General features: G+C 35.3%; 2 protein-coding genes across 3 annotated transcripts in view; one reads left to right on the top strand and one right to left on the bottom strand.

Annotated features, from left to right (window-relative positions):
- Positions 1–1,249: 1,249 nt before the first annotated feature.
- On the top strand, positions 1,250–13,568 carry LOC129269215 (clusterin-associated protein 1-like). Its single transcript, XM_054906682.2, has 10 exons — positions 1,250–1,335; positions 3,229–3,340; positions 4,327–4,411; positions 4,780–4,959; positions 6,622–6,717; positions 7,219–7,302; positions 8,049–8,240; positions 8,776–8,859; positions 10,802–11,015; positions 11,167–13,568. The coding sequence occupies exons 1-10, from the start codon at positions 1,314–1,316 to the stop codon at positions 11,370–11,372; spliced, it is 1,275 nt and encodes a 424-aa protein (XP_054762657.2). The 5' UTR covers positions 1,250–1,313; the 3' UTR covers positions 11,373–13,568.
- Positions 13,569–14,718: 1,150 nt separating this feature from the next.
- LOC129270286 (WD repeat-containing protein on Y chromosome-like) overlaps positions 14,719–26,760 on the bottom strand; it is a 33,387-nt gene continuing 21,345 nt past the window's right edge. Inside the window, exons 11-23 of one of the 2 annotated variants that reach the window (XM_064105491.1) lie at positions 26,206–26,325; positions 25,618–25,755; positions 24,543–24,707; positions 23,923–24,075; positions 23,287–23,471; positions 21,691–21,846; positions 20,718–20,860; positions 19,882–20,033; positions 19,359–19,576; positions 18,048–18,106; positions 16,804–17,660; positions 16,207–16,353; positions 14,719–16,015 (exon numbers count right to left, since the gene is read on the bottom strand). In XM_064105491.1, coding sequence (XP_063961561.1) covers positions 15,761–16,015; positions 16,207–16,353; positions 16,804–17,660; positions 18,048–18,106; positions 19,359–19,576; positions 19,882–20,033; positions 20,718–20,860; positions 21,691–21,846; positions 23,287–23,471; positions 23,923–24,075; positions 24,543–24,707; positions 25,618–25,755; positions 26,206–26,325 — 2,748 coding nt within the window. In that variant the 3' untranslated portion in view covers positions 14,719–15,760. Of the gene's footprint in view, positions 16,016–16,206; positions 16,354–16,803; positions 17,661–18,047; positions 18,107–19,358; positions 19,577–19,881; positions 20,034–20,717; positions 20,861–21,502; positions 21,542–21,690; positions 21,847–23,286; positions 23,472–23,922; positions 24,076–24,542; positions 24,708–25,617; positions 25,756–26,205; positions 26,326–26,760 lie in introns of both variants that reach the window. The other variant, XM_064105492.1, reaches the window with a different exon arrangement.

Raw genomic sequence — 26,760 nt, 5'->3', positions numbered from 1 at the left:
CACAAGATCAATAAAGAACGAAAACAATTATTTGCAATTAGAATATACTGGATTTGAGTGAGAAAACGCATTTACAAATGAAAGATGACAGGTAGCTGGATTGTTAAAAGCAAAAAAGTAAATAGTTTAAATGAAGCTAACGAATCACGGAGAGATAAACGAATGGCAAGGGGGCAGAAGAAAAATTTTGAAGGATTTACAAAGTTTAATTAAAAAGTAGAATTAAGAATTGAGAGGACTTGAGGGAAGGGATGGGGTAGGAACGGGAAGAGAACAAAAAAAAACAAAAAATATATACTTTTCTAAAAATATCCCAAGCGTATACTCCATTTAATTGCATTTTCATCTCATTCTTACGACACTAAAACCAATGTTGCTCTGAAAATTTGGCAAGCGAATTCCAATACTGGTCCGATATTTCAGAAATTAAAGAATTTATTGTAAAACTCGTCTCATAGTTAATGAACGGAGACTTTTCTCTGTGAAATATGAATTTACTTGATTATTTTAATATTGATGCCGAATAAATATCAACTCAAGGCAAGGGCACGCGTTATTTTTAATCAGTAATAAAAGTTGAAGAGGTAGGCAATTTTTTTTATTTTTTTTATAGCTTACTGAAGAAAACAACTAAATAGTTCACCTTTCATCTTGGACATTTTGTGTCCTATATTGTTTTATTCAACAACTCAAACAAAAGCACCTTGTTGCGGAATTTACAGGCATATAAATAATATTTCAAGGTCAGAAATATACGATAGTACAAATGGAACTTGTAATAAAAAATAAAAAAATCTTTCGAAATCGGAAAGGGTGATTCTTGTCTTTATCCTGGTGAGTCATTTCGATGTCTTATGCCGTGTAGAGGTTGTGACAGTACATAACTATTCGCGTCAGATCTTAACTTGTAATTTTTTTTTTCAATCAAGTTAGTTATTACAGCAATGAGAATGAAAAGGAAAGAGGCAAGTAAAGAAAATGAAAATGCGATTTATGGACAAGATGAAGGGGTGATAAACCATATAGTGGACAACTTGGTGAGGGGGCAGTTTCTATACTCCCGAAAAGATGATTTAATGTTTTGTCAATGCCTTATTGCACGAAAATATTGCACTTTTGATATTAAATGTAAATAACAAACACGCATCGTATGTGATGATTAAAAACCTTGCAGATGTACAGGACAGCCCCAGAGCCACCTCAGTCTCTGATGAACTCAATAAACCTGCATTCAGCATTGGATGAGCGCCATCTACGGTAGCGTAGGGTAACTATAGCAGCATTCTTTCAGCGGTGATTCGAGATCGGTCAAAATGTCATACAGAGATCTGAGAAGTAAGCTAAATTTTCATGATATTGTGAAATTATTATATATTTTTTGATAAAATGTTGTGTAGTGATTTACATGAGATTGATTTTCATACAAGAAATCAACGATAAGACTTTCAGATTGAGATTAAGGGCAATGACATGTTGGGTATGTTGTGGAATGATGTTTACCGTAAATTGAGTTGCGTGTTACCCGTACCTACGGGGCTGGGTGTGTTCGGAGATTACGGATGTTTTTGTGTAGGCCTAGTTACTAGTACAATGTCAATGTAGGGCCTAGACAGCTGGCAGCCGTCTGTTTCGAGGAGTTTTTCAACATTTTTTTATTTTTTTGATTTCTCCTCGTACACAGACGGCTCGCTAGCGTGTCGCCACCATTACTACAATGCAAATTCCCCCCGACGGGGCTCATCGATTTTTGTCTTTATTTCATAAATATAATATATATATGAAAATAAATGGACAAATATGCGAATTAATTATATATTCCCTCTTGGCATTAATTGCCAAAAACGAGGGAAAAATAAAGTTAAAAGGAAAAAAAACAGCGACTTACCTCGGCTGTCGTGTAGTTCCTACTCCTAGTTCACTCGTTCATCCGAAGTCGATATAACACACAAACATATGCCGTTGGAAGAACTTCCGGGTCAACTGCGTATCAAAACCATTGGCCAATCAGATCATCTCTTTTACGTCGGGTTTATGAATACTAAAATTCTAGACGTTTTTTTCCATTTTCCTTTATCTCTTTCTCTTTCGTTTTCTCTCTTTTTTGTTTTACTTTTCTTTTTATTTTTTATTTCCCCTTTTTTCTTTTGTTTCTTTAACTGCTCCTTTCTTTTCCTCTTCTGTAATGTTGACGTAAAGGTCATGGGGCGGAGTCTGACTTTTGTCGGCCACTTTTTCATGAATTATTCATTACCAAGATGGCTGCCCACTAGTCCGAGTCGCAAGTGTCAACTTTCAGAGTTAATCCCCTGATTACCAGTTTTAAAGCGGGAATTTAGGGTAAGAAACTGTCGTTACTTATACATTTTCAGCTATAGGTGCATATGTATGAACTTTTGGTGGAAAATATCGCGGTATCGAGGAGAAAAACAAGAAATTAGCTGTGGCCATTGAGCCCCTGTACAGACGACGGTTTAACTTCGGTCTATGTATTTGGTGAGTGGAGCCAACGTAGTTCAGCGGAACAACCAACATAACAGAGACCGAAGCTTTTGGTCTATGTAGGGCCGGGCTACAGCCTACAGTACCTAGATCTATGTCGCATTGTGACATCCGCAGAGCTGCCAAGTAGTGGTTTTCAGTAATTATTACTGAAAAATGAGAAAGATTACTGGTGGTTTCATCTTACTCTTCTCAACTCTTTAATAGTTTATTCTTCCCCCTCCTGACCTTGTCACTTCTTTACTTAGTTAAGTTTAACTAATTCTTTCTCAAACTTTAAGAATTTCTTAATCTGTCTTCTCCCTTTCCCCTTCTCTTCCTCCTCCTCATTTGCCCCTTGTTTTTTTCAGTTGTTTCAGGTGAGATTTCACTTTTCTCATGCTCTGAGACTCTAATTGTATACCCAATTGCTGTGTGTTCGGACAGGTTGTGTGGCCGGACGATTGATTTCAAACAGCCATTTGAAAAAGTTAACAAGCAATATTTCATCAATTTTTAATGCAAAGTCTTAGCCTTACTTAGGCAATATTCAGAGAACAAAACTGAAAAGAGTTACCACTATTGAATTCATGTTTTTTTTGGTTCAATCCATACCATAGAAGTGTCCGGACACCAGCAGACCTCCATCCTAACAAAAAGCTCCTGACGACCTGACCCCTTCCCACATAAGGTCTCATATAAAAAATAAACTGATAATTGTCACATTCTCCCTGTTTTTTTTTTCTGTAGATTTTACTGAGATGATGAGGGCGTTGGGTTATCCTCGCCTCATATCCATGGAGAACTTCCGTACCCCAAACTTTGCTCTCGTAGCTGAGGTGCTCATATGGCTAGTCAAGAGGTAAGCCATTAAGATGATACACAGCATTTATGTTGCACCATATTTCTGTTAAAAACATTCATAACATGTTGGAATTATGTTCTGTCATTTGTTGCTATGTTTTTTCTTCACTTTATGTTCAGATTTTTTAAAAGCATTTGAAGAAAGATCTCTAGCAGTTACAATTAAATTGAATAGTTTAATTATTATTGTTGTAATTTTTCTGTTCCTTCTTTTTCTTGCATACAATTCACAATGAGGATTGTCATATAGTCAAAACATTTTTTTTATTTGGACTTGTACATTAACTTTGTTGTCAAAACTCGTTTAAAAATTATGTGTATGATGAAAGAATCTTGATGACTAACAGTCCATTACATGAGTATGAATTTGATAATCTTTTTTTTTCTCTCTTAGTGATACACATAAGGCATTTTGAAAGTAAAGAAAAATAATGAGAGTTTTAAGTTGTAATTCTATGCAGGTCCTGAAGCGATGCACTACCTGTTGCAAGTAATTTTCAAAGGCAAATTGTGACTGGTGTGGGACAAATGATTCATATTCTACATGTACATGTAAAATTTAAATTTCCTCAGAGCCATCAATCATTTGCAAAATACAGTGAAAGACTTTTTAGTGGTTTTGAAGTTCTATATTCTTGAATGTTTTATTGTTTTACAATAATAGGAATAGATCCTACACATTGAGGCACAGGAAATGCTGTTTCTTTGAATGAAAAGTCTAGTACAAACCTTTAGGACCCCTTCCAAATCAAATGACAAAATAAAAATATGTATGGAAAAAATGGGAGAGTTTTCCCTTTTTTCTGGGAATTTTTGTGCAATTTTCTTCTTGGATAATGATTTTCGGAAAATTTTACTCTGATTTAATTTCGGTATTAAATCTAAGCAAATATTTAAATTGTCATAGTTTTTATTGTCCAGTAACTAAGTGCCTAGCTTTTGGTCTCACAATCTGATATTGTTTTTTTTTTTAAATCTCTGTAGGTATGATCCTAATGCTGATATTCCTTCTGACACAGACTCAGAACAGGACAGAGTTATTTTCATCAAATCAGCTGCACAGTTTATGGTAAGGGATCATGTTTTACAGAAATAACAATTTGAGAGATCTTGTAATGGAGGAGAATGATAAATAATGCAATCATTTATCTTAAAAAGAAGGAATTACCCTTCATAAATGGTAGGCCTATTCATTTGCTAAATTTATAGGATACCCTTTCATGGTAGCATTTGAAAAATCATACCTGTTGAATAAGTGATTTTCTTTTGGCGGGTATTTGTTGATGTGCTTATAGATATATTGTTAATCTTATATATACTTTAATAAAAAAATCTTTTCCCTGAGTTTAAACAATTCAGGATAGTGAGAGCAGATCAAGAGGCAGAGGTGAGATTTAGCAATTGTAACCTTTCAACAAAACCTATTTATCTTTGAAGGCAACCAAGGCACATATCAAACTGAATACAAAGAAGTTATATCAGGCCGATGGTTATGCAGTCAAAGAGCTCCTGAAGGTCACGTCAGTGCTTTACAATGCAATGAGGACAAAGGTCGGAGGTCAAGATGGTGATGATGATGATGGGGCGTCAGCTATGTCATTTGACATATCATCAAAGGTAGGTCACAATGAAGGGGTTTTCAGTATTTAACATGTATTTGTGAAATCTTAATTATAATTGTAATTTTAAAAAGGATTATTGCATGGGTCACTGATTCAGAAGCAAGCTGATTACCTTATACTAAAATAGTAATGAACCATTGTTTTTTGTTTATATTTATTTAATTTACCAGAAGCATTTTACAATATAATGAAATGACAACAAATTTCATGGGAAACTAAATAATATACATATAACAATAAACATTGACAATAATCAATGCCTGGCGATTACCTGCAAATTATTATTTTTTTTGAAAGGATTTTCTCATTGGTTGTTGTAAGCTTACAAACCAAGTGGGAAATATGAACATGGCAGTAGTAAATAGTTCATATAAAGAAGGAAGAGGTATGCCAAAGGCATGCCAAATGCAAAACGAATGAATTTGAGTCTTTAAAGAAAAAGGCAAAATAAGACAATAGAAAAATATCTCATATATGTAAAAGAATACATTGACAAAAAAACACAAAAATGTACTATTTTAGAGAATGAGAGAGATATGTCTTCAAAGGATCCTTGAAAAATCTCATCTGTATCAACATGTTTAAGATAGCAAGGTACATGTAGCTTATTCCAGAACTCTGCGATAGCTTGTTAAAATGGTCTTGCACCATAAAGTTTGTGCACACTGAGTGAGAACAGAGATGGCATTTTGAATGAGAGTTTAGGTTCCTTGCAGAACTTGTTATTTTAACCCTAGTTCATATGGCCGGGGGGGGGGGGGGGGCCTCCCAGGCCCCCCTTGAGATCTCGAACGCGATCGCGCTGAAAATTGGCACGCGGGTTGTCTAGGACATAATCTACAAAATTGTATAGTAATTTATTTCATGCGAATTGCTATAAGGTGATTATGCTAATTTATGCGTAATTAGTATGCAAAATCATATTTTTTCCTCTAACTCCCTAAATAAAGCTCCAAATGTTCCAATTTTTGGTATAGAAACTCTTTGTGGTGTTCTTAGCAAGTGTACATGAACAAAATTGTGATATCAAATCATTTTCTTATGTATTATATTGTTTTTTGCAATTTCTTATGTATTTCTTTGTTTTGTTGACCTTTTGTTTTTCATTGTTTTTTCAATCAAATTTGTTGGGGACTCTTTTAGATCATAAAAAGCATGAAATTAATACATTGAGACCAGCAAAACTAAAAATAATCATACATTTATGATTTTTGGTTGAAAACACAATTTGCATTGACTTTGTACTCAAAATCACGTTTTTTAACAAGTTTTGGTCTGACATGCACTTACATAATGTTGCGTAATTTCGGAACCATGTACCCGGTGACGCAAAATTGGTCTCAAAAGTTGCCCAAGACTTGAAAGTAAAAAGTCAGCGAGCGGCGCGGTAACAAAAATTCGCGCGGCAAAAATATTGCGCGAATTTTTGAGGGGGGGGCTCCGAGGCCCCCCCCCCCCCCCCCCCCGGCCTAGATATGGTTAAAAGCCAGGCTTTCTTCCTGTTTTGATTTTACCAATAACCAATTTTGACATGGGATTGTATCAATTTTTTGCTATATCTGTAAAACACTCCAATATCAAAGCAAAGTCATTTGTAAACTTGTTTTCAAATGACTTGTTTTCATTTTGTATCTTCCTCATGTGTTTCTACTTCTAGATCCAAGATTTGAAAGCCTCCAGACAACTAGCATCAGTGATCACATCAAAAGGGGCTAGTTTATACGATCTTCTGGGCAAAGAAGTTGAACTTAGAGTAAGCATTTTCTCTTCTAAAGAATTACTTGTTTCGGTCAAGTCCATTAATAAAAAAAAATCAATAGAATATACTTTAATGCGTTTAATGTGCATATTGAAATTCTTGAAATATCTGTGTAATATTCTTCAGCACATGTCTTTGCCACTCAACCTCTTTGAAAGATACTTTCCAACATGCCTCATAGTTGTGTCTATAATGAAATTTAAGGACCGGCAGAGTAAGGTTGTTGAGTAGGATTATTGCTGAAAGACGTGGGTCGGACACTTGTCAATTTTTTTTCGAGCCTAAATACCCTAAGTTGCAGATATTGTGACATGTATTTGATGAAAGGCTTCATTTTACTTGAAAAGCAAGTAGTTGATATTTGATAGTTATGACTGTTTTACATTTGAGTTTATCTTTCTATTTTAGGTTGTAACTTGTATTTTCAATTTTCATAGATTTTTTTGTCTGTATAACTTAAATTTGAAACTCACAATTTTTGTGTTTTTCCCTCAGGAAATCCGTACAATGGCCATCAATAAACCTTTAGAGATCAATGAGATTGAGAAAGGTTTACGGAACAGCATCAAGGCTGTTGAGGTGAGAACACCTTTCAAATTTGAGAAAATAATTCATTTTTCTTTGCATAAGTATATATTTTCTTTATCATGTGATTTTAAGATTTTTTTGTGTATTGACTGAGTATTTCTTAAACTTGATGTGGTTTTTGTCACAGCTGTTGATAACCAATCCAAAACAATACATCTTATATTGGTGGCTCCATATTTTCAAACAAATTGATGTTAGGCTTTGCAGCTAAAAAAGGATTCCAAAGTATACCCTATGATTTGCTTCTGATCTCTATCCTTTAAATCACTTCTGTTTTATTTTTCTGAAGACTTATGATGGTTTGCAAGATACTCATGTTCAATTGCAAATCAAATGTAAGTCCCACAATCTAGAATGATTTAGCGTCAAATAATTAAATGCAAATAAAAATGAAATTCAACGTCTAATCAAAGGACTTGATTTTGGGACTAATGCTTGATTGGAATTGAATGTAAGTTTATTGTAATACCTCATATGAGTTAGAGTTGTGATAGGGTTTATATATATATATGAATAACAAAGGGGAGTTTTTCATTGAGCAGCTTGTCAGGGATTTTCACTGACAGATTTGATCTGGGCCAATCAGAGTTCAGTAGCATGTTACAACATTCAATGAAAATCACTTTTACACAAGGCCAAGGCCTTGTGGAGGATTGTTTTGTTTGGATTAATAATCTATGGTTAGAGTCGTCGTTATCTGAATGAATGTCATGAAATGCAATGTTTTGATTTGACAGCAAAATGTGAAGAAAACGCAGAAGATGCTGGAGAATGTGGCATCAGATGAGGCGAACCTTGAAGCTAAGATTGATAAAAAGAAATCCGAGATGGAAAGGAACCAGAAACGTCTCCAGACGTTACAGTCGGTCCGACCAGCATTCATGGATGAATACGAGAAGCTGGAGGGTGATCTTCAAAAACAGTATGAGGTACCGCAAAAACACTTTTTTTTTGGTCAGTTGTGAAGATATCAATAGTGTTTCTTGATATGACTTTTGCCAGATACAATTAGTTTTGGTTCTAAATCTTTTCATTTGAACACATGCTGATATTCACTTTGTATAGATATAACATTGTTTTTTGTAAGTATTTTTATGCATGATGAGACTAGTCACAGCAATGTTTTGTATATAATGTTCTTGACAAATTACTTTATTTGTATCATACATCCACTTTTGAATAGAGTTCATCTCTAAAGGTGTCAGAAATCAACATCAAACTTTACACTTACTTTTTAAGGCTTTGGCGGGTAAACTGCTTTTGTAGCCGGATGATGAAGAAATTCTTCTACCACTCGGATATTCTTTTCTTCCCACCAATGACTTCTTGTGTTTGAGCATTTTTTAGAACTTATTTGAGCAAAGTTTATCTTTAGTCAACAGTTTCTTGTTGATGTTCATTTTAACTTCAAATTGTTAAAGGTATATCTGAAGTATGAATATTTTATTAATTTCATTTATCCAGATTTTCATTGAGAGATACAGAAATCTAACCTACTTAGAGCAGCAGCTTGAAGAATACAGCAGAGCAGAACAGGATAGGTTTGAGGTAAGGACATTGGAGTGTATGTCAATTCCTTGTGTGCTAAATCCATGGTTATTACAGTCCCAGTGATGTCAAAGAGGGAACATAAGACACACACTGATGTACATTCATATGTGTACATTCTGTACACCCTTTTCATAAACTATTACTTAAAAATAGCGATTTTCCTTGCTTTTCACCATAGTCTTAAAAAATCCCCTAAAATGGATAAGAAATCCCCAAATTTATCTTAATCCCCAAATATTTTTTTTTTCATCCCCAAAGCCTTCTGAAAATCCCCAAATTGTGAAAATTTGGGGATGGAAATCCCACTGAGCATGCCAAAATCCGACTGACATTGCCAGATGTGGATTTGCCCCGACTTATTTCTTTTACTAGGATAGTGGTCTGGCAATAGATGTGAACTGTTCGTACATGCTCTGTGTATCGCAGTGCTCATTCCACCGACTGACGTACTTACCTACAGTCTATTATTGTATGTATGAATCAAGAACTCCCAAGTGAAAAAAAAATTGCCTTAACCCAACAATATGTTGCTGCATGCAAACTTACAAATTCCATCTTCAGTGCAGTACCGGTACTTAAATTTTCATAATCTTCGTAGAAAAAAATCTAATTATAGCCCCCATCCTCATAACATGAACATGTTATGTTTATCATCTTTGAGATTGGCCACAGAGCCCTTTAACCATTTTCCCACTCCGTTTGACTTGCATAATATGCAGCATACTTCCAACTTTGACTCGAGTCACATGTCATTTACAATGCACACAAAGCACATTTTATTCTTTTTGTATGCACATACATACAATAAGTACAGCATGCATCGCATTGGGTGATTTCAAGTACGGTGTTGAAATCTGGTGTTGGTGTTGTGACAACACCAACACCAGCCACAACACCGTACTTGAAATCAGACTGGTGTTGGGATTGACCTCAGAAAATATGACGTATTTCCAGCATTTTGTGTCGAAGGCTGGTGTTGAATGTCGTCTGCTGAACCCAGCACTGCGGCTGGTGTTGACGATCTACGTGCAATTTCCCCATTCACCAACACCAACCCCCAGTTTTTTTGGAAAATCATGATTTCAAGTTCGGTGTTGGTTTTGGCAATCTAAAGCTTGTGCACAGGCGGCGAACATGATGAATCATCCTCGTAAAATTAGCTTTTACAGTCGAGATGAGTACAAATCATTTGAGATGTATATATTTTGATGAAAAATAATGTTTACTCTTTCGAATTCTTGAATTAATTAAAGTATTGGTATTCTGTACAATGAGAATTTAATGCATTTCTCTCCGATTTCGTTTTCATCGTCGAGACTTCTCGCGTGAAGTTGAGATGATTTAGCAGCGCAGAGGAGTGATGTCACGTGCTAGCGATAACGCAATCGGTATCATTCCTCTGAACCCAGCTCGGTGTTGGAGCTTGGTTCAGCGGCCTTTTTACGCTCTCAACACCAACACCGAACTTGAAATCACCCTTTGTATGCACATCCAGATGACATTACACAGCTTTTGCTGACATTGTTTACACGATTTTTCAAGAAAACTTAACTGCTTTCAGAAATATTCTGATGAACTAGGATAACCCCGACTGTAGTAGGAGACCACAATGTAATTTATGTAGACGAATATATTATAATTTTTAAAATTTTATTTTACATCAGCTTTGAAAATTACACAATATTTGTTCCTGTGACAGTTACTCCAGTCTTTATTTTGTCTATACAGATGTAGGGTAATAGGTTGCAATAGGGTTTTATATGGGTTAGTGTATAATGTTAAATCCAGGGTTCAAGTGGGTCATTGGAGTAGTGTATGACATTTATAGTGGAGCAATTGTTGCTGGACCTAATGTCATGGAACCTTTATGAGATTGCAGCAATGGAGAGTTTTTCTCCTCTTAATATACATTATAATTTCATCACTTCCCACCCGGCAGGAGACAGAGAACAGCTTAAAACAGATGCAGAACAGATTACGGCAAGAGGATGACAGGATAAAGATGTCAGATGAGATCCTCGGTGATGAGGACATGAATGGTTTGGATGTCGTGGAGGATGCTGAAGAGAGCGAGAGCGAGGATGATGATGAGGAGGATGACGATGAAGAGGAGTCGGGGCCATCACAAATACCAAAAGGAAAGTTCAGACAAGGTAGGTTGATTCACATCACTAAATGTGAATACATTTCATTGTGCACAGGATCTTTATTGTTGTGATAGTAGACCAAGAGAATAAAAATGATTGCAACATTTGGCCAGAGTGAATGATCTCCTCTAACTCCATTTTCAATTGTTTTCTATAGCCCCACAGCAGAAGAACCCTAGGGTATTTGGTAACATGGGAGCCGGTCTGAGTGATGATGACAGTGGATCCTCCGGCGATGATGGCGACAGCATCAGTGTGGACGATGACGATCTCCTGGATGATCAGGATGGCGACAGCGATGACCTCAAGGTTGATGGACCTCCAGGGAAGCAAGAAGATGAAGACAGCGATGATGACTTCTAGGTATTCTTCTCAGATCACTAATTGACTTGAAGACAATCCTCTAAGATCACCTGAACATGAATTCTTTGATTCCGATTCCTGGTATTCCGGGAGAGTGCTTGAAGACCGTTCTCATAGTTGTGATACAACACTTCTTCAAACGTGGATGTTTTTGTACACTCAGCCTTATGGCTCACAGTAGCTGTGGAGGGGCTATTTGCTGAAGGTGTTGGCTTAGTTTCATGATGACAAACTAGTATATGGAATGCCAAGATGTGATGTGCCTAGAAGATTGATTATTCTTTTCCACCATATTCTTTGCTAAACAGAGCAGTTTATCTGCTCACTCTCCATATGCCTTGATACCCATCAGTGTCTGAAAAAACCCCTCAGCAATCTGTAATTTTCATGCTTGTAGTTTAGACCCACCAGAGGTTTTGAGTAGTACGAGAAGCCACTTTTCAGACTTTAGTCTGAATTCAGATTTTTAAAAACATACTTTTGGTCATAGAAAACACCCTTTTCATGTAGAAAAGTATTGTTGTATTGAAATGATTTTCAGACTTTTTAATCAATTTTAAGTGGCATCCCTGGTAATAAGGTAAAGTATGTTGAACAGAACATTACCCCAATTTCCTAAAACATGGGCTGAACAAACACATCGTCTGGGTTTTACAAACCTTGTATCGTCAATCCTGGAAATTTTTAGGACAGTTCAGAAAATGATGCATATTTAGATTATAGCAATGGTGTTAACCTCATATTGTCTTAAAACAGTCTCCTAATTCATGTAGAGAACACTTTCTTGGCAAAATTAGGTTGCTACTTTAAGATGTCATAACTCTAAAAGAAGAGCTTTTCTGAGCGGTCCCTAATATACTAAATGTTAAGAGTCGACTGACCTTACTCTTGACTACTATCAAGTCATTTTCTAATGACTCAGTTGACCTTACAATCATTTTAAAATTATTTTTTTAAAGAATTTCTTGAAAACTGCTTTAACACTTTGCCCCAAAACATGTGTGTAGGATTGTGTTGTCTCACTGAATTAAGTCATGTTATATAGAATATCTATGTTGTGTTAGATATTCTTCTATTTCCCATGTGTGTGTATTCATCAGTCTATCAGCTTATGGTATATGTAAATATTAGATTTAATAAATATGACAGAGTACTCAACTATAACAAATTTCTGTTTTTTTAGTACAGTGTATTTGGAATGTATCAGATTATGTGTTTTTATGTAGCAGTGCCTATGAGGAGAGTAAAAGATGACTATGAAACCCATCTTTTTCTTGTCTCATGCACTATTTTTACCCCAATTATGCGTTTATAGGAAGTATGTATTCCATCCAGGGCTTTGGAGACTTCTATTACAAACAAATCTCATATTCACAGAATATTCCTCACATGTGATAAAGTCATTATTATCTTGCCTTCCATCACTGAAAATGCCCGAGGTTGACTGGCTGAAGTGGAACTAGCTGGCTCCATTGATGTAGATGTAGCATAGCATTGTTAGAGTTAATTTCTAGTTCTTTTCACTATTGTGTGGTCAGCAAATTATTATAATCTCCACAAGAAAGCTAAATTATGATTTAAAGGTCAAGTTTACACAAACAATGCATTTATTTAAACGATCTTGGCAAAACAAGCATTATACTGAACATTTCATCAAAATCAGATACGAAATGAGAAAGGTATGACGTTTCAATTTCACAAAACAGTTGTTGACGATGTTCATGTGAGGGAGCCAATCTCATAACCCACTCATTGTTTCTCGTATATTTGATAATATGAGAACTTTTTCTTTCCTCATAATGTGAACAAAATGTGATTCATCCTTGTAATTGTCTGCAAAAAACGAAATATTGCAAATTCACTCATCAAAAAAATAAAAAATAAGTAAAAATAGTGAGTGTGTGACATCATAGACTCTACTTTGCATCTCACCACATTTTCCAAGTTTGATGAACTTTTCAGCATTATGTTTGATTTTTTTTTTCTTTTTATGAAGTCAAACTTTTTAATGGTGGACTTCCCCTTTGGAGTTACTATATCTTAAATCAATACAAAAACATAAACGAGTCAAAGAAACGAAAGTTGAGATGTTAAATATTTTTTAATGTTAGAATTTACAAAGAGATTGCACTTAAAATGAGATTGTCATGTAGCTGACTATACTATCAAACTTCACAAAGATGATAAAATATATTTTTTTTCAATAATTTGTCATTCTGCTAAGTGTTGTTGATTGATTTTATGTACATACATGTAACTCCAACAGCCTCTTTTTTACAGAAATTAGAAACAAAAGAGAGAAAGCAATATATATATATATAAATATATTTTAGTCTTTACATGTACATGCATACATGTGCCTTTTCAGTCAAGGTAAATGAACATCAACCATTGAAATACATGTATTTGTCATCCTTTGGATTTTATATTCCTTTTAGCATTTGGCTTATAATACCATACCCACCCGTATACAACCTTGTTGACAGACAGACTTATCAACTTTTTTTAAATAGCACTTTTAAATGGAAATGATATTTTTTCCAAAAAAGTTCCCGGACTGACTGTGCCAAGCTTCCATCCATAACAAACAATTAGGATTTTCTGAAGTCACCAAATGTCATGGAAATTTCAAAATAAGGTTATGGCTAAACAACATTGTTAGCAAAATTCGTTTTTCTTTTTGGTGAAAGTTGAAGTTTTTGTGGATCTTCAGGAATGCGTTCCAATCCATTGATTAGTCTGTTTGAGGAACTAAACAGTTTAACAATCCTCAAAATCTTGAAGATGGGGTATATATCTCATTCACATTCCTTCCTTTGGATGTGTTTGAACTGATTGTTAACAGATCGATTTAATGTGATGAAATCATCCAGTATTGTTATGACAGAGAGGAAACCAAACCAAACATAAGTACAAAATGAAATGAATAGATAAATCGGTAACAAAGATAGCCTGGTACTTGTCATTATGGTCATTTTCCTTGAGGAAGGCTAAATTATTCAGTTAAAAATTTTGTATCGGTAATTTTCCAATATTTTTAGCATTTGCATTATATTTCACTTTGTGTGAAATGATATTCATAAATATAATAAAGGAAATAATGAATATAAAAAGTAATGATACAAATATTAATGATCCCATATCATATATTTTCTCATAAAAAAAGTTTGGCAAATCTATTCATAATTAGTAAGACATCAATCATTAGAGAGCATTGCAATTACGAAACACACATATATCAAGGTATATAACGAATAAATTAATATATATACATATTTCACAAGTTCTGGTGGTTTGGCAGCAGTGCATTGCTCATATGATTGTTCAAATGTATAAATAAGGTCTAGTTTAAAACTTCTTCTTTCGTTGATGATTTTGATTAGCCCCCTGAGATGACATGCTTTAGTTTTCCAAACTTGTTCTCATGAATTACTAACTTGTTCCTACAACTTTTATACCTAATTCACACAACTTCTAAACTTGCTTTAAGTTTACCAATGGTACAACTTCTAAGATGAGGGAAAGAGTCATGATAAAACACATGTCATTTCACCTCAGGGGTTCCATAGTTAATCAGGTCACCATTTTAATCTAATAACAACATAAAAAATAAAAATTGTGACCTAATGCTGAGCATGATGATGCCGAAAAGTTAATTACAGCAATGTCAGGACGGATAGTAATTACTTTGTTAGGAATTGTACCACATTACTACAAGATTGATGTATGAAAAAAGCGCTTTCATGACCATCGTGAAATACAGTGATATAAAATGTAGACCACAAACAAACTAAGTAAGTTTGTTCACCTTCAAAATCATTTATAATGATTATAAAATATGAGAAATTGATGTTGTTTTCTTTTCCATCGAAATTTTAAAACATATGTATTCAGTTGTTTTCATGTAGAAAGGCAAGTTTTTCACACAAAAAATTCTACACAAGATCGACAATACTTAATCACACTTTAACCTATACAAACTTTTGATCATATCAGAAGATGCAAATTTTGTTGAAAATAATTATTTGCCATGAATTTTACTTTCTCATGCTAAATCCATTTTCAACTTTGCAAACTTTAATTGATTTGAAGGCACTTTTAGAAATAACTTCAACTAACTGTTGAAAAAATATTGAAATGTGCAAAGAATCTTTTTCGAATTAAATATCAGACGAGTTGCAAATTGACATGTCAATTGAAACTGAAAAAGTCAAATCTAGCTATACAAGGGGTAAAGGAAAAGCCAGATTTCCATCTTAATTTGTTTGTAAACAACTTTCACATTTTGAAAGTAAAGTTTCATTTAAATTAATGAATCGAATGCATTTTTAAAACGGTCACAATTTTTTGCAAAACACATTTTTGCTTTAATTTGTGGGGACTAATGATTATTTCTTCCCCTGGCTTCCGGTGTGCGCATTGGGCAGGGGCTCCAACTGTGTCGCTCTCTTAACGGCTGCAATTGCACCCTCTATTGCACCGCCATTCTCTCCCCCATATGTTGACCTTTCGCTCTTAAACTCAAGCTGAAGAGGGGTCAAGGTCAACTTCTCAAGGTCAGTTTCGTTGGTACATGAGACACCCCGTTGTTTCATTCGTTGGGTCATCGGTAGTGTGGACGGGAACTCAACAGCCTTGGTGGACTGTGTGAAATACAAAGGAAACAAAATCATCAAGCTTAAATAATGAATTTACATGTTGGGTTTTACATTTCTTTTTTTTCCCCTCCCCCATATCTCCATATTTTTTTTTTTAATCTTTTTTCTTTTCTGAATAGTTTTTTAAAACATTACATATGAAAAGAAAGAAAGAGGTTTACAACTTGTCATATTACCTGAGTTGCAAGGGCTTGAAAAGGAGCACATATCTTTCCAAATCTTGATACCCTGGTAACATCGATATCCCCAAACCTCTGACGTCTTTCTGAACGACTGTTGGTTATACGAGCCAGACCTTCATCAACATGCCGACCCAGTAGACTCTATGAACGAATCAGAGATAATGAACTTTTAATTAGAGAGATTAATCCATTGCACTGACAGAATATCACCAGATATTATTTTGGAGACAAATATTCAAAATTACTTTATCAAAGTTTAGTATTAGTACAAGGTTTAAAATGACAATGCGACTCTATACTGTATGATTATATTATATAATCCAATTGTGCCATTGAAGGGATTATTTGTCAGCTACGCCACTGACTTGCAAATATACTTTATCGGTATAATGATATCAGATTTATATTCTATGCTGCGGATGAGATAACTCCTTTAATTTATGAGAGCTGATGATTTTGGAACAAAACCTTGTATAATGGCAGCATATCCTTGCAAATCAGTTATTGCATGAAATTGAATTTGAAGAGATTCTAAATTTTCCTAATATAATATTTTTGTTTCATTTTGAAATTGAACTTCATATTGCTTACTGTATTTGATCTTGAGCCCAGTCTTATTTCCTCAAGGTTTCCTGTGTTGCTTGACCCAAAACTGGATACACTCCTTGATCCCTGACTTCTGGTCCTACGTACTCTATTGTCGTCTGGTCGCGTTACCGTCCCATTCCGTTGTTTGATTGGCCCGTTGTTACCCTTGCTACCCTCTGATTGGTCAGATTGACTGCAACTTCTCACCGTCCCATCAACATTTGATTTCTTCCTGGGACCATCTTTGTTTTTGATTTGTTCGGAACCAGTATCAGTCTCTTCGGGTAGTGCGTCAAGTGATTTCGAGATTGGAGGGAGAGGATGAGCCGTCTGTGTCACGGTAGACCCTGAGGAACTTTCAGAACTACGAGCCACTCGAGATATTGAAGAAAGGGCACTTTGATCCCGCTGTGTTGCAAAGAAACCTGATTTTGCTTCTGGCCCTGAAGCAGAAACAAGTAATTTTGCAATGGCAGGCATGCTACCTATTTCAGTCTTGCTAGTTCCACGGTTTTCCCCTGATCCCGGTTTGGAATTTGTATGGTGTTTAATCACCGGAATCTGAACGGGAATGCTACTATGGCCAGACACATTCGCATTTCCTACCAGACTAGTATTCAAGTTCACATCAAGAAGAGAAAGCTCTCCGCTCTTTCGGCTGCTTTCCGAGCTGCTTGACTTTCCCGCGCTTGACCCTCTTGATCGTCTGCTCTGTACAGGCTTGGATCCTGGTAGCATAGCAAGGTTCTCCTTGGTAAGTTCAGTGTTACCAGTGTTGTCTTCTGGTGGTAGGGTGATGTCTTCTACCTTCACATCTCCATCGTCAAAGACATCATCTTCCTCTTCGGCTTCTGAGACCACTGCCATTAAAAATGTAACACAATAACTTCGCTCATTAATCATATTTCATTGAGAGCACTCTTCAAAAATTGTGATTCCAGCCCAATCAAATATGCAATTAGTTGTGTATTTGACTTGAATTGTCTAATTTATTTACTTCTTGAGTTTGTACATTAGGGTTCTGCTTCGAAAGGCCAATGGCTTACATGCGATCCCTTACACATTTTTCATGATAATTTATATCATGTTTTTCTTTTCTTTCCTATGTAAGATTTTCTAGTGGAAAGTGGGTGATGAACTTAAATTGAACTGAATTAAATAAGAAGTATAAGTTTTATAAGAGAAAACAAGAAAGTATTTGTCATAATTTTCATTTGTAACTGTCAATTAGGACACATGTATCATACCTCTTTCAAAGATACTATCCTTCTTTATGGGAGGCTGCTTATCCTCTGTCCAGGGATCTCTGAAAAGAAAAGGAACATATAAAAGAAAGAAAAATAAAGGATAAGTGAAATTACACGGTTTGTGAATGGATACACTGCTGTCAGTCGGATGGGGGATGTGTTGGATTAATAATAGCGCTTTTTCGGAGCCAATTATCTAGTTTCCGGTTCAATGTACTATACCAAAGTCTTTCTTAACTTTTTCAGAGCTTGCTTGTGACGTACATGTATCATACTAATCACGCGCACAATCATTTCTACAACTGTTTAAAGGAGTTTCAAATAAATTGTTCCTACTATCCATATTGGTTCACTTTTATTCTTGATAATGCATATACAAACTCTTTAAAATTATTGTGTGCACTATATGGTGACACACTCACAACTTTACAGTATATGTTACACATTCTAGCACCTTTAGCTCCAGCGTTTCAAAAAATAACAACTGTGATTCATTACTGAAACATGGTTTTGGATTAATCCTATGTGGTGATATAATTACAGTGTGAACACTGTGACACAGTCAGCCATGATGTATCAAAGTGTCCCATACTGGTGACACTGTCAGTAACATTATGTCAGTGCCACACACTGGTGACACAGTAACATTATATCACAGTGTCACACACTGGTGACACAGTAACATTATACCACAGTGTCACACACTGATGACACAGTAACATATCACAGTGTCGCACACTGGTGACACAGTCAGTAAGATTATATCACAGTGTCGCACACTGGTGACACAGCAACATAATATCACAGTGTCGCACACTGGTGACACAATCAGTAACATTATATCCCAGGTCACACACTGTTAAAACAGTCAGTAACATTATATCACAGTGTCACACACTGATGACACAGTAACATTATATCACAGTGTCACACACTGATTACCTAGTCAGTAACATTATATCATAGTATCACACACTGGTGACACAGTAACACTGTGTTAGATTCCCAAACTGGTGACACAGTCAGTAACATTATATCACAGTGTAACACACTGGTGACACAGTCAGTAACATTATACCACATTGTCACACACTGGTGTCACAGTAATATTATATCACAGTGTCACACACTGATGACACAGTAACACTGTGTTATTTTCCCAAACTGGTGACACAGTTGGATAGGTTATGTCACAGCATCCTGCACTGTGCAACCATTGAAATCATCAATTTTTTTTTCTCATCATCACCCCTGTGGAAAGATATTTGCTCACCAGGTACCGATATTTCAGATCCTTGAAACCATACTCACTTTGGATGCTGATATGTATTTGGGTTCATCAAGTCCCAGTTCATGCTCTGGCCAAAGGTTCCAACGAAATGACCTTCAAGTGTCCACAGTCTTGCTGTGAAGTCAGTGGAGGCAGTCAGTATAAACTGACCACAGTGATGATCAATGTATTCCACACTGACCACAGTAGAATCGTGTGCCTTCCAGCTTTTTAACAAGGGTGGTCGGCTGTTATCCTCCTGCAAATTCAAGAAATGTAACATTTGTCTGTAGTTGACAGTCAGGGTGTGGATTCAATTTAATATGTGGACCAACTTCATTGGTAAAATGTGTTTTAATAATTCATTATTCCTTTACACAATCACTCTGAATTCTATAAAAAAAAATATATATCTGGTATTACTGGAAGAATAGTTTTATATGTTCTGATATTACTCAAAATTCTCCTCTTCTTTGATGTAATTAGAAGAAAAGTGCTCCCGCGTAGGGCCTAGAAATTTCTTATTATAAGAATATGAACATAGCCAAGGGGAAATACACTTACAATGTTGGTAGGGTAGATACAGTGGTTTGAGATACCCCATATATACACATGGCCCATGGTATCACCAGATATGAGCAGTGAATTGTCAGCGTTGGTGCTCAGAGCTAGTACAGATTCATCTTCTTCCGTAGAATCACTCGAATAAAACGAACCTATAGATTAAAAAGAAGAAAGAAGAATTGCATTCAAATTCATATGCTTCTATTTTCTTACATTTTGTTGCAGAAAAACTCACTATCTAGAATCAAGGGCGAATCGCTATCATATGTTTGACATTCTTTCAATTACTTAATTTACAAGACTTAATTAATGATGTTCTAATTGACTTTGCTGTGGATGAGTCTATGATTTATTGTGGTGTAATTGCTATGATGAATGGTCATGCATTATGTTTGTGAGAAACATTAGTTCACCTGAAGAGAAAATTGTGTTAAAAATTTAGGTGTGTAGTGAGCAGGGATTGATTGTGGTAGATAATGATATTTAGAGAAAAAGCATGAGATTCGTTAGGAGACATATATTTTACTAACAGCTGGAGTGAGAAACATCCCACCGCTGCCACCATAATAGGACCGGACGTCATTGATACACTGTGTGGTTTCAAGTATGGTGTAATTGGTGTTAAGTGTATGATGGTGCCACAACACAATACCTACACCAAATTTCAACACCAAAACTGAAACCACCTTTTTATATTTATAACCTGATAATTGAATGCACCATATTTATTTAGAACCAATAATATGGAGCAGATATCAGATCCTAATTCTATACTGACACATAAAATTTGCAACTCAGGGAAGTAGCATCTTTCAAGTCCTTTTCTGTAGTCTTACCTCTGTGGTGTCTCTTTTGACCGTAGATAGCCCAAAAGTGTAGGTGTCCAGCCTCGCTTGAAACCAGCACAGCACTGTCTGACATACCACCAGATAACCGGGATGAAAGAAACAACAGTTTCTCCACGGGGGGTTGTGAAAACCTAAAGAAAAAAATACAAATTAATGACCATTAAAATATTAGATATAGGCCTATAACGATCCCAAAAGAATGTGCACTTATATACTTATGCATATTCTTTCAAATTTCTCACCCGAGTTTATATTTGACTAATCAAGTCTAGAGTAAAATGATTTGGACAATTCCAAACATCCAAACCCCATATATACATGCAAATCCATCCTGAAATGTTTCGTTTCCACTTTTTTAATCATATAAAAAAAGATATAACGCTATATGTTACTATCGATTCATGAAGTGAAACTAAAAAGGAGAAAATGGGAGTCGGATTTAGGAATGTGCTGAATATGGGATTGTCCATAATTATGGTCTATTTAGTATGAATAGATACCCTTGGTTCTGTGAAAGCCGTTCTATATTTCGAACTGTACAAATGTGTAGTTCATGTATTATCATTATTCTTAGGTAACCATGGATGATGACGAACTGAAAATTGGCTATGTTGAAGTATAAAGTTGAACAGGTTTATGTTTATAAGTTTATAAGAAAGAATATTTGATAAAAGTAAAACTGGCCATCATTTTGATGTTCAATGATTTCGCACATATTCATGTATTTTCCACGAACGAATTTGGACAGTTTTAGAATGCTTTCATATGCTTACCCGCCATGAGAATAACACGATTGAGGTTGTTGTTTCTGCCTTTGAAAGGATAAGAGATATTTAGAGACATTTAAGAATGATCTCAAGAAATTATTATTGTTTCTTATTTTGAAAAAGCAATACATTACACACCAAGAAAAGCGGAAAGAGTGCATAAGCCAGAAACAGATTTGGCAGTAGTACTTTACCCTTCTGGTTGCTTGTGGTTCCTTCTGTGTCTTGAGTTGGGTCTAGATCTGACCTTTGACCTTTCTTCATGGGTCAAATCCATGTCAAGGACCTTCTTCTTCATAGCAAGCACATTGACACCTAGCAAACTGAGCGCAGCTTTCAACCTCTGGCTTCTAAGAAGTGCATTGAGAGGGAAAAGAGATAATGGTGCTTACAGACAGACAGACAGACAGATAACTTTGTTTCAAACATAAGTGGAAATGCAAGCAGAAACAAAAAAGTTAAGGACAACACATAACAATGTTTCAATATTACCAACAACGAGTTTGCCCTACTTAGATAAAGGGAATCAAGTGACAAGAAAATGAATTCAAGTTTTGTTTTCATGATTCATATTTTATGTTCCTCTTTCTGGCAAAATTTTGGAGAAAAATACATGCTCCATGAGATGTAACTGGCTTCCGTTACACTGGCAACTATTTTGACCGATACATTTAGCCATTTTCAAAGAAATTTGATTTTTGCCACTTGCATCCCCTTGTATGTAGAAAATGTAGAAAAAAGAAGTTAACATAACTATGGCAAGTGATCGAGAATCCTAGGCTGAGAAAGGAAACAGATATAGGGACAGACAGGTTGAGCTTATGTCTACTTTTTATTTAAGGAACATTTCTAGAATCAGAAGGTTCATTGACCAGTCTGCCTGTCACAATGCTGTTCGTTCATTGGTTCTGTCTCGTATTGATTATTGCAATGGGCTCCTTTCTACAATTCCCTCTAATCAATCAATTCGTATTCAACGACTACAAAATTGGGCAGCACGATTAATTTTACAGGTTTCCCGAGATCATCCTTCCCAACCACTCTTTAATTCTCTTCACTGGCTTCCTTTTAAACAGAGAATTACGTTCAAATTACTCTTGATTGTCTACAAAACACTGAATAAACAGGCTCCACAGTATTTAAGTAACTGCTTGAATCTGTATACACCAACTAGAGCACTTAGGTCGGCCAGTGATCACCTTCGCCTCACATATTCATTAACTCGTACATTAGCTGGTGACAGAACTTTTACAGTGTCGGCTTCAAAATCCTGGAACGACCTGCCACTAATAATTAGACAGTCTCCAACATTAGCAATTTTCAAAAAGTCATTAAAAACTCATCTCTTTCGTACTTTGTAGTTTTTAAAATATTACATTTAATTAATTCATTGTAAGCGCTTTGGGCCTAATGGGAAAAGCGCAGTACAAATAATAAGTAATAATAATAATAATAAATAATGTCTAAATGCGATGTTGCAGGCGTGACTCTTACATAACATCTACATGCTACAAATATAGTTTCAGAGTGTCAAAGAAGTTTATTCAACAAATTGGGAGCTTCTGAATGGAACTTCATGCCTACAGTGCTAAATTTCAATAAAAGGACAACAAATAAATATGAATAGCAATTTTATTTGAATAAACTTTCCCTCTCTGTTCTGCCGCGTTCTTGAGAGCTCCCAAATACATTCATTATATTAAAAGAATTGGAGGTGGATCCAAGGTTTACAGCCAGACTCTGATAATTTTCATGACTCAAGAACCAACAGACAAAGAGCTCTGACTTACATGATAGTAGGCTGCCCTCTACGGAGTCTGACTGATATTTTCTGTGTCTCCAGACTCCAGATGAGGATCTCACCATCAAAGCTTGCCGTTGCTAGGAGACTAGGAGGACTGTAATCGAACGCCAAGATATCATCTTTGTGAACCTGACCACCTTTCCAGTTGGTGTTTGCTTTCAGAAAGCTCGTCTGAAAAGAGAAATGATACACAATGATAAGCCACTCATAATATATATTGCATGATTTTCTCCTCACAAATGATATAATTCATGATTTTCATCACACATATGGTATCTATTCGTGATTTTCGTCACACACATGATACATGTCATGTTCTTTGTCACGTAAATGATATATTTCATTATTTTTGTCGCACATAATATATAGACATGGTTTTCGTCACACCCTACATATTTCAGGACTTTCGTCACACACATCTTATGGCTCGCATAATATTTTTCATGGCTTACGTCAGAAACAGGGTATATTTTGTGATATTCGTCACACACATGATACATGTCATGATCTGAGCACATAGATAATATATTTCATTATTTGTGTCATACATATCATACATGTATACTTCATAAATGATCCTTTTCATGACAATGTCACACACATGCAACCTTTCCAGACTTACGTCACAATCCCCATCCTGGTATTGGACTATCTTCCTACTCCATCCGACGCTCAGGAAACCTTTCTTCTTCCCGACTGAGATGAGTCCAGTGATCTCGTCATCCCCTACACTCTCACATTCATGGATACTGTGACCGTTCTGGAAGCTCCAAACCTTTGTAGTTCACAAGGAATAAGGATACAGGTTTCGTGTAACAAACAAATTACAACACAAACTAAAAATAAACTAATGTACTTTTTAAAAACCCATCCCAATTTATGTTATATTCTTATGAGATTCTGAGGGTTAAGACTGTCTCCTCATCACCATTCTATCTATCTATCTATCTATCTATCTATCTATCTTTATTCATTCATCTATCTAATTCATTTTATATATAATTGTATATCATGTTTTGTTTTAAGATGATGTTGTGTATCTTTACCTTTATCATTCCATTTCTAGCCCCTGAGTACAATTTCCATCCCGTCGTGCTAATGGTGAGACACGTGACTCTTCATTCCCATGAGCCTTTGAGATAGTGAAAGATCTATCTTTATTCATCTATCTAATTCATTTTTTTTTTATTATATCTAACTGTATATCACGTTTTGTTTAAAGATGGTGTTGTGTATCTTTACCTTTATCGTTCCATTTCTAGCTCCTGAGTACAATTTTCTTCCCGTGGTGCTAATGGTGAGACACGTGATCTCTTCATTTCCATGAGCCTCTGGGATAGTGAAAGATTTGGCGCCAGTTTCCACGTTCCATATTGAAATGGAGGAGTCGTCTGCTGCTGTGGCAACCTAAAATCAAGATGAATGGCAGGAGTATACATGTGTTTTTAAAAGATATTTTTAACCTTGAAATGTGTAGGTGTAAACAATATTTCTATTCCATAATATACATAAAGTGGTATATGAATAAAAAAAAAACAACGTAGGCCTAGTAATCTATACACAAGCAGGGGCGGATCCAGGATTTTCCAAAAGGGGGGGGGGCAAATTTTTCGGAGGAAAATTTTGACAAAAAAAAAAAAAAGGGTCTTTTTTACATTTAAAATTGTAATTTTGCTTCTCAAAGGGGGGGGGGGGCACGTGCCCCCCCTCCCCCTCTGGAACCGCATCTGACAAGGAGACCGACTATTGTATCAAATAGGCTGAAATCAATTTGGGAGTAAATACACATGAAATAATTGGCATAAATTTTATCAAAGAATAACGAGCATTTCACTATACAGTCAAATTAAAAAAAAAAAATAATAAGTTTTGTGATATCAACCGTGCACTTCTGAATCTTCTTAAATACCCATGAGCGATACACAGGGACCAGCCCACTATGACGCCGATGGCTTGAGATATTCGTTGATAGGAAGAATGAAAAAGATAACGTAATCGTACAAGAAAAGCATTCATGTTTTAATATATGACATGTTACATGGCACCGTTTTTAATTGAACGAAAACCAAGGGCGGCATGCAGCTATTTTGGTAAGGAGGTTAAAGTGTGGGGAGAGGGAGGGAGGGGGACTACCTATTGACGTCCTTTGTTCTCAATTAAATAATGGGGATACGACCAGTATCTCATTTTCTCTGATACTCTCCTTATTACTTCTTTCTTTCTCTTTCTCCTTTTTTAAATAAATCATGCACCTATAGTACAACCCCTGACGATATTGAAATTCAGGCAGAAGTAAATTATCTTGATAATATCTCACCATTTTGAAGAATGAGTTGTAAACTGTACAGCATAGTTGAGTTTCATGTGTGACTGGTATTCGTCTCTCTAAAGCATTGTTACGTCCCAGACTTAGAAGGGCGATATAATCAGCACATGCCGTCATCAGCTCTCGACCCTATACAAACATCATCAATTATCTGATTGTCATTGTCATGGTTTCATAACTTTCGTGAGACCATTTGTCAAAATATGTCCAATACTTTACTTGGGTGCCCTGCATGTATATATATATATATATATATATATATATATATATATATATATATATAATATTTTTTATAGTTTTTTCCATCACAAACATAAAGATCTGTATTGACTTTCAACAACTTCATATTTCATATTAGTTTATTATATCTCCAAATCAACATCTTTCTCTGCATAGACTATTTTGAATAAATACAATTATTACTGTTCTGAAACGTGCTGGAACAGAAAAATATGTTAGATTATCAAATAACACGAGACAGTATCATCTTGATCGAGTATTTTTCTCATACCCGAGTCGGTCTTATTATATATTCTTAAAAGATCAAAACATTTTGAAAGTACTTTATTTCATACTTGCCTGGTATAACACCATGTTGACCATTCCGAATTCTGGATTTCTGGCATTCTGCAGACAAGGAAACCTCACGCTTATGGTCTGCAAACAGGTATACTCGTACAGGTCCCATACTTTCACAACCTAATCATTAAATACGGGAAATCAAACATATATCGTCTATTAAAAGAAAGATAATTTTATTGATTGCGCATAACACTTTTACGAGAACAATTTTTAATACCCACATAAATTCATTTGTATAATGTTTTCTCTTAATATCATATAATTCATTTTTATTGTTTTTTAATTCTCTATTTATAATGCTATTAATGCTAGTTAATATAATTTTTATCGATGCATGTACAACTTATTTTTGTAGATTAGCGAGACTTTCATCGTCTTTCAAATTTAAAATAAAAACATATCCAATGATTGTGATATATCTCTGAAAAATGAATTTACTTTTTTTCTAGGACGCACCCGTCGCACCGTACCGTACATTCTTCATATTTATCAAGTTCTTATATTTTATCAATTTGAGTACATCCGTTTTAATTTTGTTAGAGCAATGATCTA

Source organism: Lytechinus pictus, chromosome 10 (genome assembly GCF_037042905.1).
Source record: "Lytechinus pictus isolate F3 Inbred chromosome 10, Lp3.0, whole genome shotgun sequence".
Lineage (NCBI taxonomy): Eukaryota > Metazoa > Echinodermata > Echinoidea > Temnopleuroida > Toxopneustidae > Lytechinus > Lytechinus pictus.
Note: the sequence above shows the minus strand (reverse complement) of the source record. Positions and strands in the feature narration are given on the sequence as shown.